At 35.9% G+C, this 19,651-nt stretch overlaps 1 protein-coding gene across 1 annotated transcript; it reads left to right on the forward strand.

Moving 5' to 3' along the window:
• Positions 1 to 3,177: 3,177 nt before the first annotated feature.
• Positions 3,178 to 19,454, forward strand: LOC114135675 (calcium/calmodulin-dependent 3',5'-cyclic nucleotide phosphodiesterase 1B). Its single transcript, XM_028003171.1, has 14 exons — positions 3,178 to 3,380; positions 5,120 to 5,233; positions 7,172 to 7,354; positions 7,728 to 7,794; positions 7,923 to 8,039; positions 8,316 to 8,456; positions 9,234 to 9,334; positions 10,553 to 10,678; positions 12,432 to 12,533; positions 12,706 to 12,826; positions 14,594 to 14,675; positions 15,359 to 15,476; positions 17,149 to 17,285; positions 17,657 to 19,454. Exons 1-14 carry the CDS (start codon positions 3,328 to 3,330, stop codon positions 17,752 to 17,754), a joined length of 1,560 nt encoding a protein of 519 aa, XP_027858972.1. The 5' UTR covers positions 3,178 to 3,327; the 3' UTR covers positions 17,755 to 19,454.
• The last annotated feature ends 197 nt before the right edge of the window (positions 19,455 to 19,651 follow it).

A 19,651-nucleotide genomic window follows, 5' to 3' on the forward strand; every position in this document is an offset into this window, starting at 1 on the left:
CTGACAAATACACACATGTACGTGATCTGGAAAAAGGAGTTATGACACCTGCTTGCAAGATACACAGAAGATCTGATAGAAATCTGAGCGTCGTGACGTGGATAATGACTCTGGAACGGTAAGGCTCTCTTTATTACTAGTTTCACTTTCATTAAAAATGTTGAATTTTAAACTGCATTTGATATTGTCATTTATAACGATCAAGATTTATTATTTAAACAAAGAGTCTTTTGATTATTGTTTTAGTTTGACTTATCAAGAAGAAGTCCGCATTATAATAATTACACTCCTGTTGTCAGTGGAAATAAGATTAGACTATTTTGGTTTGCCAAAGCCATTAATAAGGCCAAAAATAAACCTATTTTTCAAATTGATCCTCAGACATGAGCAAGCCTTTTTTAACCTTTCTCTGTTACTTAGGAAATACATGATACCTGTAGGTATGTTGTTATTTTTCTGTATTGTTATCTTAGCAACAAACTTGACTTTAACTTTTTGCTCAATGGAAGACAATATGAGAAAGTAAAACAAAAAATTGCACAAAAACAAAAATATTTTGATCCTTCGTACTACTGTTTCATCAGCCTTACAGCTGACGCAACTAACCCCTCTGAATAAAAACAACACTGAAAAACATATGCATCCAAATGAGGTTTATGGAAAACTTTACAATGAATTTGTTAATACATATTTGTGTTTGAAATCCCATTCACTGCTGCTTTATTACACTGTAAAAAATATACTAATTTTAATTTCTTAAGGCCAATACACATAACTACACCCTCATTACATATTTTGTGATATTTTAAGATTAAGTTTAAAATATTTTAAGTTTAATCCAGGTAATGGAAATTTACGTTTCAGCTACAGACAAGAAACGCTTGATTTCTCTCTTTTCTGCCAAATTTTTATTGGATTTTAAAAGACCGGGGTGTGACTAAAACATTTACTACAATCTATTCACTATTAAGTCGATAAATGTTATTGTACATGTGTTTTTTAATCTATTCAAATGTAAGAAATGTCACTGTTAGACTTTCACTCTCTAATAATACCTCAATGTATTATAATTTTACTGAATGGACACTTTAAATGAAAACATTTTGTACAGGCATCTAAATGCCTGAGCTACACAAACAATAACAAAACCCAGAATTTTGAAAAAAGACAGTAATCTGTCATGTTATGAAACTTCTCACAGTTTGTGTTTCACCAGAAATTGTTTACCCTCTTTCTCCTCTCTGCTCTTTTCACTTTCTCCCTCACCCTCTCTTTCTTTCCAATGAAGTGGTAAATAATAAATGGCTCAACATAGTTTGTGAAAAGAGAGCAATCATGACGCATCTGCTTAAAAAATGACAAATAAAAAAAAACCTGAAAGGAGGTGAAACACTTTTTGTGAGTAGAAGTTTTTTCGTGCATTGCCTTCTTATACTTAATTTGCGCTACACTGGATGAAGAGCAACATGTTTCGATGTTGCATCTCTCCTTGTCCACCGTTTGTTGTGGCATGTCAAAGAGCATGAGAGCGTAAGAGTCACTCTGACCCAACAGGCAAGGCAGGAGACGGACAGCAGGCAGGGGGTTTCCCAAGCCAATCTGTCAGACTGCTTTCACAACACTATAAATATAGACTACTAATAGATTTAGGACCTACAACTGTAAAGTGTTTAGAAACAACTTTTGATGTCTACACTGTGTTACCCAGTTGTCTGATGTCCTTATATGGAGCCTAAAAATATATAAAAGTCCATTTTTAGTCATGCGTGCTGTCTATCCGGATCTCAAAACACTATGTTGACATTTATTCATGTCACACATGAGCACTAATTAATTACTTTGACTTTACTGCTATATTATACGTGTTTTTTTTTTTATTTTACAGTCCCCTGCGCAAGAAATCATCTCTCCTCAACTTTTCCACCTTGTGTCACTTTACAGCTAAAAACTTCATAATATTTCATTGCGATTTCGTGGAGCAGACCAACAAAAAGTGTCACAATTTTAACATGAAAACAAAATGACTCGTAACGTTCATGTTGCTTTTTGTTTTTAATAAGCCAATTTGAATCTGACACACCTAATCCATTGCAACCATTTTTATTCAAAAGTCATGATTGGTATAAATATTAAAGTTTTTGGCAAAAAACTTAAACCTCTGTGTGGTGAAAAACTAGCACCTCACATCAATGTGAACACACAATCCTGTGAAACATGGTAGTGGATGCATCATGCTGTGGTCATGCATTTCTTCAGTAGCAACAACAAAGCCGATCAGAACTACTGGGAGGATGGACAGGCAATCTTCAAAGAAAATCCACCAGAAACTTTAAAATAGCTTCACCTTCCAGCAGGACAAACCTAGACATAAAGTCAGAGCTATAATGGAATGGTTCAGATCAAATCATATGCATGTATCAGAATGGTCTAGTCAAAGCCAACCCCTTAATCCATTTTAGAAAATAGGTGCTTGCACATGCTCTTCATGCAATCAGACTCAGCTTGAGCTACTTTGAAAATGAAGAATACAAAATCCTCTAAACATGCAAAACTGGTAGAAAAATACCATCACAGACTTGACGTTGTACTCTGTATGTTTTAGATTCTTAATTAGAAAAACAGAAACTTAAAATTGTGACATTTTTCTTCCATTTAAGAAAAAGCTAAAGTTTGTGTTTATCTGTCATATGCAATTACAAATTAGTGTATTAAAATTTTAAATTAAAATTAATGATTTAGATGGTCTAAATGGTGGATTTTCTTGCCTAGACAATATTTGTTTGTGTGTTTTGGTTTTGGGTGCCTCTGGTGGGTGTCAGTGAAAGCCTCCCTGTGCAGTTCCCTGATTTGTGGCTATGGTGGAAAATTCTCCTTTGGGATTTGGCTATACACACACACACTCACCCCCGCACACCCGCGTACACAGCTTGAAAGCTTTGCAGTCAACACTTCATCAGTAAGTGAGGTCAACTCTCTCACACTTCATACAACGGGTGTACACAGATACACAAACACTCAGTCACTGAAGAAATAAAAACAGCAGCTCTCTCTCTCCCTCTCTATGTCTCTCTCTTTCACACACACACTCACGCCGACTCATACTGACACAGTTTGGGGCTTACTAACCAATCAGAGAGAAGTGGAGTAAGTCCCCCCAGAAGTGGGTGGGAGAGCTGCTGCAGCTGTTTCAGGACTCATAAAGTTTGCGTTGGTGGTTTGCAGAACTTTTCAGCATACTGCTCCTTTAAAACAACTTTCCTTTTCATCAACTTGATTTATTTTTTTTATTGAACTCTGGGGTCGATTAGAACAGAACTTGAGTGCGGAATGGCTGAACTGGTGCGAATTCGAAAGAAAAGACTCCAAATACCTATCTCTAGGTAAGACATAGGGTTTTCATTAATACAGATGACATTATACGCTTAAACTGAATTCAACATCTGCATATATTATAAGACAGAAAATGCTAAAGTGCTGAATTGGAGACACAGCAAATGTTCTTTCCCACAAGTTTCATATCTCTCCAGGTGGCGGTTTCTTGTTTTGCAGAAATGGAAACTTGTGACTCAATAAAAAAACTCTGGTACAGATGGTTTCAGCAGATATTAGGCCTACCACGTAGGAGCAAAGAACCAGATAGTATTTTTTTACCTTAAAAAGTTGCTTGCTTGCTGTTTGCTTCAGGTGTAAGTGGATTTCTTAGAAAAGTTCTTCTTGTCATTTTGGCTGCAGGCATAAACACTTGTCTTGCCCATGCCTTTGGTGTGGGAGGAAAAGCTGCTGCAGAAGTGGTGGGTCATGTGGTTTTTGTTTTGGTTACACACTGATGTACAATTATACGTAAGGGTCACAGCTCAAAGCTTTCCGTATAATATATAATGCTCAGATGCATTTTAACAACACAGGTTGGTTTGATAACAATTATGTATTTTTTTCTTGATCTACTTACAAATGACAGAGAAAGTGAAATGATTCTGCAGGTGATCTTCCACACATTGCAACTTATACTATATTTAGGATGACATACAACACACTTACCAAATTATCTGCCGAAAGCGGATTTCTATTTTTTTTTCTATGCACACGGTTGTATGAGCCTTCTTGAGTAGTAAAAATCCTGTCAGAGGTTCTCCACCTCTGGCCAGACAAAACAAAAAAGACTAGCTTATCAGGAGAGATTACTTGAGATTGAAAGTGAGCCGTGGCATTCTGAGGCATGCTATTTTTATGACTCCATAGCTTTTGAAAGCTCCTGCCAGTGTGATAAACACTTGAAAAACCCGCAAGCATCTCATCCACAGGAACTGGCTCCCATATATAGGCCCAGCGCAGTTTCAACGCCATACAGGTGGTTAATGAGAGTGTTTTAGAAGAATTATTAATGGCAAATAATTGTTATGGCAGTAAAATAGTCTTGTTTTCAAACAGATTGCGATTTTTGGAAACTGAGACACCGTTTTTTTTCTTTATCATGTCTCAACACATTTGAAATTAAGCCAAAAACAGGAGGTGGTTAAAATGTAGGTGACACATGCTGCAAGCATTTGCTTTTTGTTCCACTGCAAGGGACTTATTTTTTTTCCCCTCCAGTTCTCACTTATAACGTGATTAAAAAGTTTCAAAACCAATTTGGAATGAGTAATTTGGTCTGAAAGGTCCTCAAAATTCAAGCTGGGTTATTTTTCTTTATTCAGTATATACTGACTTAATCTTTGTTACATAATACCCTAAACAAGGGAATGTTTTCCATCTCATGGAAAACTTGGCTCTGATGGTGCCCTTTTACCACTGGCTGTCTCTGGATAGTTTGACATTTATGTAATTTCCCAATGATTCATTTCTGCTTGTTGAGATTGCAGTGCACTTTTCACTCGATCATGGCAAAAAGAAAGAGCTGTCAATTTATTAAGCTTTTTTTTTAATTGAATTTCTTAAAGTTTAAGTTAATTTATAAAGGACTTCGTCATGCAATACAAAGTTCTTCAAAAGGTTTTTATTACCCCTAACTGTTCCCTTTATCTCAACTGTTGTGAGCGCCGGTACATTTAGCTGGTCAATCTACCATTTTATTTAGCTGAATGCGAATTCCCCATAACTTGATTGTGCTTTCTGTTTTTAGGCTGAGAAGCATGCTAAAGCAGATTGAGGAGAAGGATGTCGATTTTGAAGAAATCAAACAAAATTTGGATTTCACGGCATCGTTACTGGAGGCAGTATATCTCGATGGACCGAGGTAAGACAATAAATAGAAATTCAAAGAAGATCCCAATATACAGTTAGTCACTCTTTATAGTTTAAAAAGAAAATCTACTCCAACGTTCATGGGACTTACAGATATTTACAATTTTGTGTCCTAATCTGACATTTTACACAGTGGTCATGTAATTTTGAAAAAAAAAAAAAAAGAACAAAATCCTTATTGAAATTACATTTTACAATTTTCAATACTTATTCTCTTGTGACTCTTAATTTCTGAGCCTTTTGAACTTGATGTGCTGAAAGCATCTTCAGTCTATTTGAGGCTATTAAGACAATTAAAATTAAAATTGCAATGGGACACACATTTACAGCATCAACTACAAGCCACTGATCAAGGAGAACAACTAAACTCAGACAGGTTTATGGTGATTTTTCATTTTCTTCAGTGTAAAAAGGGCTAATGTTGTTTTACTTTCCATCTCGGTCTTGTTGTAATAAAACTGGCAAGATTATCTGCAAATGAGTATGTGCTATATTGTTTTACGAAGTCTTTTATTGTAGTTTCTTTTGTATTTACCAGTAAAAAAAACACCACAGAAATACTGTATCTGTGATTCACAAAACTATGGGAGCCTTCAAATCAAAGTAGCACTCATTACGTGAGGTTGTTATGTGTCAATCCTGCCTGCCCGCCGCGGCTGCTCAGCACACTGATCCTTATCAGAGTGTGTAAAGTTTCTTGGAAATGGTTCAAATAAACTGTGTGCAATTAATCGGTAAAATAGGAAAGAAATTATTTGCTCAATGTCTTTTTGAAAATTGCAGTTTAAGATGTAGTCTGATCTGATGTCCCAAGTAGCACTTACAATTATGTAGTAAGGCATAATTTAAAAATACTGTCGTAAAATGCGTCTTCAGTGAAAACTAAAATCTACAAATAAACCTGCAGACTAACTTGATTTACTTTACAGCTGAGGAGACCACAATCCTTATCAATCTTATCTTATCATGGCAAATCAACGGGTTCATGATGCTTGTTAAAAAACAACCCTAATCCTGCATACATAACAGAGCTGGCTCCAGTTAGAATCAAACTATGAAGCTGCTTAGGTGTACCACACCAAGAGGACTCCCCCAATATTTTAACAGCTGCACCAAAGGTCAGGTTTACAAATGTCCAAATAAAAAATCTGTGTCAGCAATATGTTTTTCTCTGCTAAGCCAGTATTAACTCCTGAACATCAGAATCAACAACAGGATTTCTCTAAATAATAATAATCACATTTTCCCTTTTAAACATATTCTAAAAACAGATTACCTCAAATGGTATTTGTATCGACATTTGTGAAGTACAAAGAACAGATTTGGTTTTAAAGTAAGTTATTGTATTATGTTGTTTGCTCATTTTTTACCATTTGTTTACAGTTGTAACTGCAGTGTTTCTAAGGTTAGATGTATGATTCATAAACCTATAAAATCTTGAAAAGTCCAGATAAGAAAGGTTTTACCATGACCTAGGCTCTGGATGTTTCATCAAGTTGCACACCAAGTAAGTTGGAGTGGTTGATATGAGCACTCAAGACTACTTCAGACAATAAATCATCAGTTTGAAAGAAGCATCATGCATCACTTGCAAAGGACTGATAGCTGACAGCTGGTGGAACTGCATGACACCAACAATTTCCCCTGCTTGCTCGAAGGAAAAGGTAGAGACCCCAGGACCCCAGAACCCCTGCTGACAGTGTTGGAAACACGCAGTCTAATCCTTTACCTGTCACCTGGGAGGAGTGAGTGGCTGTCTGTGTGAAATGCAGACAAAAAGAGTGCATAGTTTCCATGAGCCAAGGTTTTACTTGTCATTCAATACGTTGACCTTTGCAATTAGGAATCAGTCCAATGAGAACAGATTGTTCCTTTATTATTTTATGACCATACTTCTGTTTCCATTCAAATAATCAATGTGTGATCTTAGACAATGTCTGGAGTCAGAGGACGATCTTCAGCAGCTGCAGTCAGATGGGGTGCCATCAGAGGTCACTGACTGGCTGGCGTCCACCTTCACCCGGAGGATTCGACGGCCTTTGAGACGTTCAGATGAGAAGCCCAAGTTTCGCAGCATTGTGCATGCAGTGCAGGCAGGCATATTTGTGGAGAGGTATGTTAGTTCAAACTTTCCATTTGGATCTGTGTCACCAATTCAAGGGTATAAGTGGGTGTTTCGCTAACAGCACAACTCCTACAGGAAACCAATAGAACCACTTGCCTGTATTCTTTATGCCATTTAGCTGAAGCTGTAAATTATTTGTTTCCTCTCTCAGTATTCTGACTCGTAATATTCATTAAGTTTATTTTACAACTGCAGATTTAAACTGTGAAACATTAGCCTTCATTTATTTCCTGGAAAACATTCTTACACTGAGGGCAGGGGCTTTAGGGGATTAGTATAAACACCTCCTGAGTCAAGTTTGCTGCACAGTGTCAACATCTGAACTTTAACTGAACTCAACATAAACACTGCATTATTCCAGGATGTTCAAGAGGGCCTACACAGCAACTATGCCAGACCAACCTGAGGCAGTCGTAAACTGCCTTAGGGTAAGTCCACACTAACCTGCTACCTCAGAGTGTGCAGCAGGTTTATTTGATAAATGGCACATTCTTAGAAAAAGGATCAGTGCAGGTATGCTCCAGTGGGGCTGCTACTTTTCTCTCTTTCTCTTCAGGATGTGGACCGTTGGAGCTTTGATGTTTTTGCTCTGAACTCCGCTAGCTCTGATCACGCACTACAAACTCTGTTCTTTGAACTGATCACAAGATATGACCTCAACAGCCGCTTTAAGGTCTGTAACTGTTGCTGTATCGAGCTGACTTTTAGCAAATTTATTTTTAATATGCAAGAAGGAGATTGCACAAAACGTCCCTCAGAGACATGAACTCTCACTTCCAATTGTGTGTACTGTGTAGAAAATAATCAGATAGAAGGATTGTTCCATTTTATGGTACTTGAAAATAATCTTTCTATCATTTGCGGCATTTAACCATTTTACCTAATTCAGGTTGTTTTCTGAGTTTAATCCAGGCACAGATGTTAATTGATTACATAATGCTTTCTCTAGATTCCCATCTCATGCCTGACTGAATTCCTATCTGCCCTGGAAAAAGGATACTGCAAATATAATAATCCATATCACAACCTCGTTCATGCAGCTGATGTGACTCAGACTATGCACTGTCTGCTGCTGCGCTCCGGACTCGTGGTACCGTTCACTCAAAATAATTACTGACTCCACCCACTTTTTTTCAATCATCTGTTTGTGGCTAATAACGGCCACAAAACTCTTCTTTCTGTTTACCTATGTATGTTTAGCAAAATTCTTCATTTTACATTTTGTCTGTGATTCAGAAATAGGAACAAATGACATAACACGCATCAATGAAATTATATTTTTCTATTTTGTTTTTTTCTGCATTCTCACTTATGTCTGAATAACCCTCTGATTTATCCTTTGAGTGTCAGACTCAGTAAATCATCAATGACTTCTGGATCAGCACTGAGTGGCTTAAAGAGAATTTATTTCAAAGAGGTGCTTTCAATAGTCTGATCCTTGACTAAATGTACAACTAAAACACTCAACATTCAAAGAAATCTTTATACAAAAGCACTCCTCAGAGGCAAAATAGGAATCAGGGATTCTTACTGGCAAAATTGTGTCTGATGTTGTGACTGACTTGAATTGAAAAAGATTCATTAATTTTTTCATCCATTAATTAAACAGGATGTGGGGGACTTTGTCCTTTAAAGAGGGACCCAAGATTTTACTTAAAAAATCTAATTTCAACCAGCATATGAATAGAATGCCCCAGAAAGTTTGAGATTCTACATACTTTTCTTTTCCATTTATAAGAAAAATCATAGCAAAGTCTTGGTTATTCTGATGTTTCTTCTTTTTTTTCTTGTCTGCGTAGCTTCTTCTTACATTGTTCAGAACCGAGATGTTGCTTATCCATTAATGGTGTCCCTTTTTTTCACCAAGCACTGGCTGACAGAGCTTGAAGTGATGGCATCCCTGTTTGCTGCAGCCATTCACGACTTTGAACACACTGGAACCACAAATAACTTTCACATCCACACAAGGTCGGCTTTATTTCGTGCTCCATCTATTATAAACCTTGTGTATTGTTTGTAAAGTGCCTGTTGCATAAATGTCACATCCTGTTCTGAAACTTTAAAACAGAGCTAGAGATAGAAATAGATTTAGAAATAGTAAGACAAAACATATACATATAGCTTTTAAGGAATTTGGGGAATGAGATGAGATCTTTCCAAAGCAAACATGGCTTTATGAAGGGAAAAACAGTATTTTTAGATTTTTCCAACACAGTCTCTTTACTTTTTTATGTTTACCCCCATGTCAATCATGCTTCCTTGGCATTAAGTTATCTTTTTGTGATCAGATGTTGAAGACATTAAATTATGATTAACATAATATAGTGCCTTGGAAAACTAATGTTCTTTTTGTCCAATGTAATATTGCTATGTTGTTATATTGCTGTCAGTCAACAGTTACTTTTACCTTTTCTACCCTCAGTATTTCCCCCTTTAAAATAATATTGCTAACAGCAATATTATTATAAAGCAGCTTTTAGGATGCTTCACAATAAAAGTAAAACCTGGCTTTGTTTGCTGAATCTATAGATCTCCAAACATATAGTCCTTCTTTTCCAATCATTTCTTTAAGTGGAAAGTTTTTCAGAGGCTTTAAAATAAAACCTTATAGTAAATGGTTTGTGTCTGTAAAGAGCTTTATCAAGTCCAGAGAATGCTAAAGTGCTTCACATGACAGTTATTCATTCACCCATCCTCAAGGCGGGTGAAGTGTCTTACCCAAAAACATGACAGAGGCGGGTGGAACAGGAATTGTACCAGCAACCCTCTAATTGCGGGGTGAACTCCCAACACCGTCACCTCCATCGTCCTGATTGAAAAATTTCACATAATCTCCTTTAGTTGTAATTTTAAGACCCTAACATGAAGCAGGTAATCAAATAATTTGTTAATTACCTTTATAATAGTGAGTCAATCATGCACATGGCTGACCTTTTTTTCCCCAACATTTCACGCTCTCTTCAGTGTGAAAGTCATCATTATAGTTTTGCAGTCACAGTTTTTTAATTGTTCCCTCAGGCTTTTACTTTTAATCACATTTTCCAAACTCTTCATACCAAACAGTCACTTTACTGTTTGACTGAATCTTTGTTCATTTATGCCTTTTAAAAAAAGGCACAAAAGCCTTGATATCAAAGATTTTCTTTTTATTACCAACTCGTCTTTATTTTTCTGTCTGTGTTCCAGGTCAGAATTTGCTCTGATTTACAACGACAGATCTGTGCAGGAAAGTCATCACCTAAGTGCAGCATTTCACCTGCTGCAGGACGACCAGATGAACATCTTCATTAATTTGACACGAGAAGAGTGGATGTAAGATACATTACATTTATTCTATATTAACATTTATCGACATTCATAGTTAATTTTGAGAGAACACGAAAGATAAAATGTAGGTAGATCATACTGCATAATGAAACAAGCTGTGCATAATGTTTTCTACACTGGTAATCAGAAGAGGGGCTGTGACATGCATACTTTATTGGTTTACTTGCCTAATGAAAAATAAACAATTCTCTACTTACTTTATGATTTATATTAGCTGGCAAGAGACTACTTTAATAAACATGTTAAACATGACACCCCTTTATCATAGTTATAGTATTATCGATTCACCTGACATGTTGGACCTTAAACATCTGAACAAAATGTGCAGCTGTGATCACTGGAGCTGCTTGGAGATTATCTTAAAATCCTCACCTTTAACATGCTTATCTATAATTGTCTTTCTAATCTCCAATGACAAAAATCTCTTTCTTCTCATCTTCAATGTGGTACACACCATGTCACCAAACAGCACAGTGATTATTTGTCATCAGTAAAATTGGCACTGACTGACTGTAAGCTTCAAGAGGCCTATAACACTGGATGAAATACCATAGTTTAACATTTTCTTGTGTTCAAATTATTTTCAGTCTTTTCTAGAGGTACCATTATTTTTGTCCAGGTTCATTTCATTAGTTTATTGTTTTCTAATTATTCAGTTTAACTCCAATTCGAAAGCAGTGCCTGAATTTTCCTTGGTTTATTTTCTGTAATTTTTTATTTATTATTATTTTTTGCTGAGAAATGTGTCTATCAACAAAAGCAGCAGTGAAATGATTCCTGTAACAACATAGGCTGAGAAGCTACAGAGAGAGGAAGAAGCTATCACCCCAAAGGCAACATGAACAGTAAACAGTAACAGACCCTATCGTCTAAAAAAACTAAAATAGAAGTGTTTAACCATAATGATCATTGTTACATTTGGAGAAAAAAGGGGAAGTTTCTGAGTGTGAGAACTCCAGGGGCATGCTGTTTTATTGCAAAACACTTCCCAAGATGATTGAGATAATGAATAGGAAACATTATAGAGAAATGTTGAACCAACATCACAAGATTTCAGCCACAGCTAGGTCTCCCTAATGGATAAAGATCTTATTAATTAAACTGACAAATTGATTACAAAGTGGGTCTAGGACAAAAAGTCCTGATCTCAGTCCCACAGAAGGTTTCTTGGCAGAGCTAAAGTAGTGTGTCTAAGAAAGATGACCCACAATTCTCAGTAAATCACGTTACATTCCCCTTAAATTTCCTAAGAGTCTGTAAAGGATAATTTTACTTATAATGACGAGCTGTTCACTAACAACTAAGTCTGCAGCTACATCTGTCAGACACTATAATGATATTGCAATGCTGAGTTTCCATTACAATAAAAACTGATGGCTGACTTTAAGGTAAAACTGATGCCTCCTAAACGTCATCAGTGTAGTTTGTGTTTGGAAATCATTTACAATATCCGCACCGTCTGCGCTAATGGAGTCATTTGCTTCATACTTCACACACCCGGTGCGACTGTAATATTCACTGTGGAGCTGTGCAGGGATAAACACAGCAGCATGCCGCAACAGGCTCCTTTTGCAGTTAGTGTTGCTATGAGAACAAGAAAATCCATCAGTAAAGTTAAAAAGGTTACAACCTCACAGAATCCTCCCGACGGCCACTTTTACTTTATATGGTTCCGTCACATCATTCAAGGCCGGCCAGTAAACTGCGAGTCTTTGTATGTCTGTGTGTGTGTTTACAGGGAGATGCGATCACTTGTTATAGAGATGGTTTTGGCCACTGACATGTCCTCCCACCTATTTCAAGTAAAAGCAATGAAATCCTGTCTACAACAACAAGAGCGGTAGGTGCAAAACCCAGAATTTATGTATTGGCTCTTTAGAGGCGTTTGAAATGTTTCAAACTAAAATCTGGATGAAGGAAATGTGTGTCTTATACTTAGTGAACTGTGTCAGAACTGCTTTTCTGCTTTGTCTGCAGGCAAAATAAACAAAGTATTATGCTTTTTCCATCAGGATGGATAAGCCCAAAGCGTTGTCTTTGTTACTCCACACGGCTGACATCAGCCATCCATCCAAGCCCTGGGCCCTGCACTCTCGCTGGACCAAAGCCTTAATGGAGGAGTTTTTCAGGCAGGTAGGCATCTGAATAAATGTCCTCTGATCTGACACAGGCCATTTTTTATTATGTTTTTTTTTTTTTTTTTACTTTTACTCCTCCTAAATTAAATGATCACAATTAGATTTTGGCACAAGTAATTTGATTCTGTAGGGATTCCTAGAAAGCTGTCATGTTCATCCTGAATAAAGTGAAAGTTCAAAGTTGTGGAAATATCATTCAAACTTTTTTCACTAGTTCACATGACCAATCTAGATCCATCTAGATCTACAAGTAAAAAGGGCAGTAAAATTTCCTGCTATTAAAAAAAATGTCCTCTGAAAACTCACCAACTGATGCACAAACTGCCTCTGATAACTATAACTGTATAAACATTTTCCACTATCTCTCCAATTGCTTCCTGTTTTGACTGATGTCCACCATATATTGCTAAAGAGGCTAAACTGTGATATAGAACTTTTAGTTTTGGAAATATAAAACATGTTTGAATTCTTTATTTCAATCTTTTATTTCTCCATCTCATTACAATCTGTGTTTTTCCCCAAAGAGTTAGCATGTGAATAAAATCAAAAAGTCCTGTGGCGCCTGCAGTGCTGCAAAAAATATTTGCAGCTTTACAGATTTATTGTTTTTTAGACACATCTGTTAAAAATAAGTTTTTCACCAATGGTTGATATGTTATTAGAGGGAAAATATGCAGTCTAACCTGGTTCTTGTGGTGTCACTTCAGTACTTACCTGAGACAATAAACTTTGCAAAAAGATCCGAAAAATGCCCATTATAGATAAAAAGTAGAGAATTCACCTCTGACTTCTACGCATCAGTTTTCACAAATGGGTTGGCACATTAAAATAACAATGTAAGAATGTTTCCTTTGACTGCTTGGTTCTCATTACGGGTTATGTTCTGTTTTGCCATGGTTTTGTGGTAAATACCTCGGCAAAGTTTGCAAAATATTCTAAAAGCTTAAAAGATATTATTTTTACAAAACAAAAATCTCTGAATAGCTTTATAGGTATGAATTATACTTCTGGAAGAGTTAAATTTCTGTAATGTTAGTGGCTTTTCTGAACTGTGAAAATGAGTTTCCTTATTTCACAGTATTTAGCTCCGAAAAACCTTCAGGATTCATGTTGAGTTTATGTTTTGTTGACTTTAAAGTCTGGTAGTCATTGGGGTTTATTTAAGAATTTCCTTTGGTATGGTTTGAGGCAACATTATTGCAGGAAATGACAAAAATAGACTAGAGCACTAGGGTACAACTGGGCCATTAAAACTTTACACAGTTGAGATGCACTCTACTTGAGTTTAACATATTAAATGTTTACAATAATTTAAATGCTTTTCATCACTATATTTATGGCACTTGTCTTAACTACAGTGTAATTGTTCACCTTATGTAAATACAAGAAAGTCAGTCTTTATAAATGTGTGCATCTAGAAATGAGTGACAGTTTACAAACACTGTAATCTGAAAAGCAAAACATGTTTTGCTTAAAAGCTACCTGAACTTGAATCTGATGTGAGACTTGTAATTATTTTAACAATGTTTTTTTTTTTTTCATGACAGATGTTGGGCAGATTTTCTGTCTCTGTGACAACAAGATGTGGAAACTCTGAATAGGCTCTTTTGTACCTTTAAAAACACAGAGCCACCTGCTCACAAAACGCTCTGTCTAAAAGTTTCAGTTGGTGTTTGTTGGAATAAGCTAACCTTAGACAGTTATTTTCAGGTCATGTGTGGGATGCCATTGAATCTTCTCTTGTTCTCTCTATCTTTGTGAGGGCGATAGAGAGGCGGAGCTCGGCCTTCCCTTCTCTCCACTGTGTGATCGAAAAAGTACCTTAGTAGCTGAGTCCCAGATAGGTATGTCTCAATTATGTTCCTTTCTTTTAAGCAGGATATAGTTGTTGTCTACAATGCCTTTGTGGAAGAACAAACACATGTTATTTGTCAGGTTTTACGTTTGTCAATATTTTTCAAAATTGAAGAAACCTGCAGCCTCATAATACTTTCTTGTAATGTAAGCATTATTGCATTAAGTGAGGTCCAAACATTTACTTTGAACTTCTGAAATGTTTATTTTTACTGATGCAAAAGGTACTTTATGAACACATTAGCTCTCATCACCTTCATAAAGGTGATGAGACCTCTTGAACCTTTTTCAAATATTTTCACATTATTGCCAAAACTTTTCAAATACTTGCTTTAATAATTTGCCTAAAGAGTAAATAATCAACCTGTTTGTGATTTAACCATTATAAAACCAGCTGTTCTGTGTGTGGCTCAGAGGTTTCTTGGCAGACATTAGTGAACAAACAGCATCATGAAGACTGTGGCAAAGCCTGAAAAGTGGCATTTACTGTGAATTTTTTTTTAATTATTTGCAAAAATTTGGAAAACCGTGTAACATTTCCCTTCCACTTCTGAATTAAGTACTACTATGTGTTGGTGTGCCACTCATAATCCCAGTAGTTCAAAATACATTCATTATAATGTGATATACTTTAGGTACCCCAGTAACTACATGCTGACATTTGTTCTTGCAGGTTTCATTGACTTCATTGTGTATCCTACATTTTCCCTGTTGACGGACATGGCAGAGAAAATTGTTATTCCTTTGGTGGAGGAAAACCCAGGTCCTCCAGATCCCTGCAACAGACACAGGTACTGTAGGAATAAAATCTGTAAAGTAAATAATCTGGTGGAAGAAAGGGGAGGGGTGGAAATATTAAACCTAAAATAAACTTAACATGTAGTAATAGAGATTAAAGTAAACAAGCCAAAATGTTGTAAAACCTACAGAATAATGTATAACAAAACAGAATTACATATAACTAAAACAAGGCATATTTAAACTTTTTCTCAGTAAATGTAATTAAAATGGGGCTACTGATGTGAAATTGACTTTAGGTGTAGGCAACAATCTAATTAATCAGTTATTAATCCAATACAATCAATTAAACCTTCAAATAAAAGGACTTGACATTGGTTAAAGTCAAGGCTTTGATGTTCCATGTCCTTTTGAGCTTCTTTTCCCTCTCATGTTTAACTGCTCTTTACATGCTACAATAATATAACCTGAGGATGAAGTAAACTGTAAAAAATTATGTATGAAGTTACATTTGATTCTTAAGTTGGATCAAGAATTAACATCTTTCCAGAGTTGTTATACCTGAAACATGAAGGATTTAAATTCATTTTAAACAGGCCTGGGTTAATACCTAGAAACCACAAGAAGCAAGCATTAGGGAGAGACAAAAGATATTAACAAAACCTAAATACTTCTTTTACACTTACTAATCTTGTGAGATACATAACTAAAGACTTTAAAAGTTTATTTATCTTGAGATATGGTCTTTGACTTGTTTTGTATCTATTATATAAATACAACCTTAGCTTGAATTTTAAGTGAACCAGCACTGATTTGCAAACATTTTTTGACATACTGTAGCTACTTGGTCATAAAATTAAGGAGATCTGTGATTATTATTAGAGCCAGAGTGCTTTTCTGATAAAACTAGTTACAGGCAACAAGCAAAGAGGTGAGACTCTGGTCTCTTTCTCAGCAGAAATAACTTAGACACTTAGACTGTAGTCTCCTTAACAATAACATTATCTGCACTGTTGACAAAATATAGCCGATACAAGACTGAGAACGACAGTTGCTGACAAAGAGAAGTCCGAACTGAGCGAGACACATCAGACAATCTTACCCCACATTTACATTCTCTGAAATAAAGATGTGACAGTATGTAAATTAGTTTTTGTTTAGCTGCTGTTCGACAGAATTGAATGTAAAGAGGGTATCAATGCACAGAAATGAGGCCATCAATAAACAAAACAAAAAAAGAAACTGACCCACAATTTGTTCTTGAGTGGACTTAATTGTCTGTGTATTTTTTAAAAGAATAATAAGGATAAATTAAGACATGAAAATACTTATGTTCATTGTAAAAATTTAAAAAAAGATAAACATATGTTATCTTTTGGCCTAGCAAGATCAAATTGCACAAGAAACTGTGAATACTTACACACCAAATTTACGCTCATTTAAGAAAAAAGACAAAAGTTATACATTTTGAGATACTCAAAATTCAAGAATTATGTGAAAACATAATTATAAAAGCAACAATTTACTTAAAGAAAAGTCCATGATTTAGTGGTATGTAGCATATTTAAAGATTCTCCTCTTTTTGTTCAGTGGGAAAACAATGTCTGATTGATCTGTTCCTGGTGGGTCACATAAACGTCTGGACTGCTTTAGTGTTCAGGATTCATTTGAATGTCAGCATGAAAATCAATACAAGCATAAATGACAATTGTTATTTGCTCGCAGTAATCTCTGGAAGGAAAGCTCCAGGGGTCTGCAGTGGAGTCTGGCACACATCACAGCTGAGCTGGTGAGCTTTCGCTCGACTTGGACTCGACACACAGAAGACAACAAGCTCAAATGGAAAGAGAGTGGCTCAAATGGTAGGTTTCTGTGTATGGCTGCTTTCTCTAAAAGCACATACTTCACAAAAAGAAAAAAAGTATAGGCACTTTTGTTAAACTGTTAAAGCAAATCAACTCTGGCATGTTTTCTTCTGATGTAAAGAAATAATTCATGGTATCCAAAATACAATTTTGAAAACTTCTGCTGCAGTCTAATAGATGATTTGTTGTAAAAATATCCCGCATTCTGGCAAAGTTGAAGCATCTTGGCTCCATCCCTTTGATTTGATTTGTTATCTTAATTCATTTCAGAGTGATCTCATGCTGAGAGTAGCAGATAGGGATACTTTGTTTTTCTTTCAGCTTATCAAAATTTTCCAATGCCTTTTCCAACCTTTAATTTCCTCCAGGATTTTCTGACTCCAGCGTTACAAAAGAACAACGATCCATGGAGGAGGAGAGGTCAGAAAAATCTCTACAAGACAGCAGTGAAAATACAGAACAGTAGAAGGGACTTTCTTATGATTTGGGCTTGTTACCGAGAATTTCTACATTGTTAAACTGAGGCTGGGAATCACTTTTTGTAACAAAACCACACATTTTTTTTTGTTATAATGTGTGACAGAGAAGGAGGTATGATTAGACTTAAGATCATCTTCCAAAGGTAAGATGATGTGCAATACATACTATGTCATTATGTCTTATTTTAAGAGTAAGTAGTACACCACAGTAATTTAAATGGAAAGTCGACATGCTGGTCATGTCATTTAGTTGTCAGACGTTTTAATTTAAATTTCCACTTAAACACAACAGAAACTTTTTCCAGTTGTAGTTATAGAACTACACAGACATATTTATCCTGCATTAAACTCTAAACATACAACATTTTGACTTATGTGACTTATTTAAGATTTTGTACGGGGGCTGAGTGCAGTATTTTTACTTATTTTGCAAAAGTTTCCAGATTTATAATGCATGGTTTTAAATTCTGGCCTTTTACTTTTTATATATTTCTAGCATTTAAATTGGTGGTTTGCAAATATTTGTCTGAGGTAATCATGTGGAGGTATTTGGTGCAAAGTATTTGTACCTTGTAACTGTGAAGTCACATAGAACTGGGTTTGAATAATTCTATTAGTGTAGGACAATTTAGTCCAGGTTTGAAGAGTCAAAACTTTGTAGTTTTGACACTTCAAAGTTTTGACTTTGTAGTTAAAACAGTGTTTTTAAATACACTCAATGTATAATCAGGTGGAATCACCATTTAGCCATTTCCCAAGGCGGACTAAAACCAGAAGCCACCTTCAACTTCGCATGACTCTGTATGGTTCCGAGAGGCCTCTCTGTTCTGTTAAATAAACATCTAATAAATATTTATCCATAAAACTCCTGCATAAACTCCTAAAGAGTTTATGCAATGTTTGGTGATTTAATATGTGCTGAAAGGCCGATGAATGGCTGCAAGATGCCAACAATACTCTCAGTCCCCACAATCTTAAGCAAGGTGTTTTTACAGTTTGTTAATACTGAGTCCAACAACGCCTCCTGCTGTATGGGCATATTAATTACCCACAAGTCACATATATTTGCTCCACTATCAACATTACAAATGTAGCAAAATTGACTTTCACTTCAGAATTTAAAGGGGCAGCTGGTGTTTTTTAATAAGCTAAACACCTTTTCTGATTCAAAGTTTACAGATCCATTCTGGTTCAGTGGTTTACATGATTGTCAAATAGAAAGAGATTTATTTTCTAGATTTGCTAAAAACTCACAGGCTTGCTGTTAAAGCCAGGGCTCTGGGTGGGCCATTCCAAAAATAAGTTACTTTGGCTGATTTGTAAAGATAATTTTTTAACTTAAATCTGACGGGGGAATATATATACATTCTAATCCTGCCCCAGGAGTCTCTATTAGTGGCTTCATCTGGGAGAGAAACAAAGCTAAACTGAGCCAGTTGTTAAACTTAGGGGATGGAAATCAGATACTTATAGTTAGTGGCTGCAATTGGTTTTTCACTGGGCTTTCCCAAAGGATTGGCAAGGGTAAACACAGGACGACAGGCAATATTTTTTTCAGAGAGAAATTTAAGCAATTGGCAACCATAGCTCTGCTGCTTTGGCTGCTCCATAAAAGTGCCATAGCTATTCGGAAATGTTGAGCAAGTTGCAACTTCTATGAAGAGCAAAAACAAAAAAAACAAAAAAACAATTCAGTCATAGTTCTAGATAATCCATAACTGGGGAGTAGTAGCAGAATGCAGTTTAAATAAAATTAATTTTCAGCCTTTGGAGTTAGACAAGAGTTTTACATAGAACAGAAATAACTTTTATTGCCCCTCAGTGGGGAAAATTAAGGTACACCAGCAACAAAATGACAGAAAAGCTGAAGCATGCAGATTCACA

Source organism: Xiphophorus couchianus, chromosome 20, assembly GCF_001444195.1.
Source record: "Xiphophorus couchianus chromosome 20, X_couchianus-1.0, whole genome shotgun sequence".
Classification (NCBI taxonomy): Eukaryota; Metazoa; Chordata; class Actinopteri; order Cyprinodontiformes; family Poeciliidae; genus Xiphophorus; species Xiphophorus couchianus.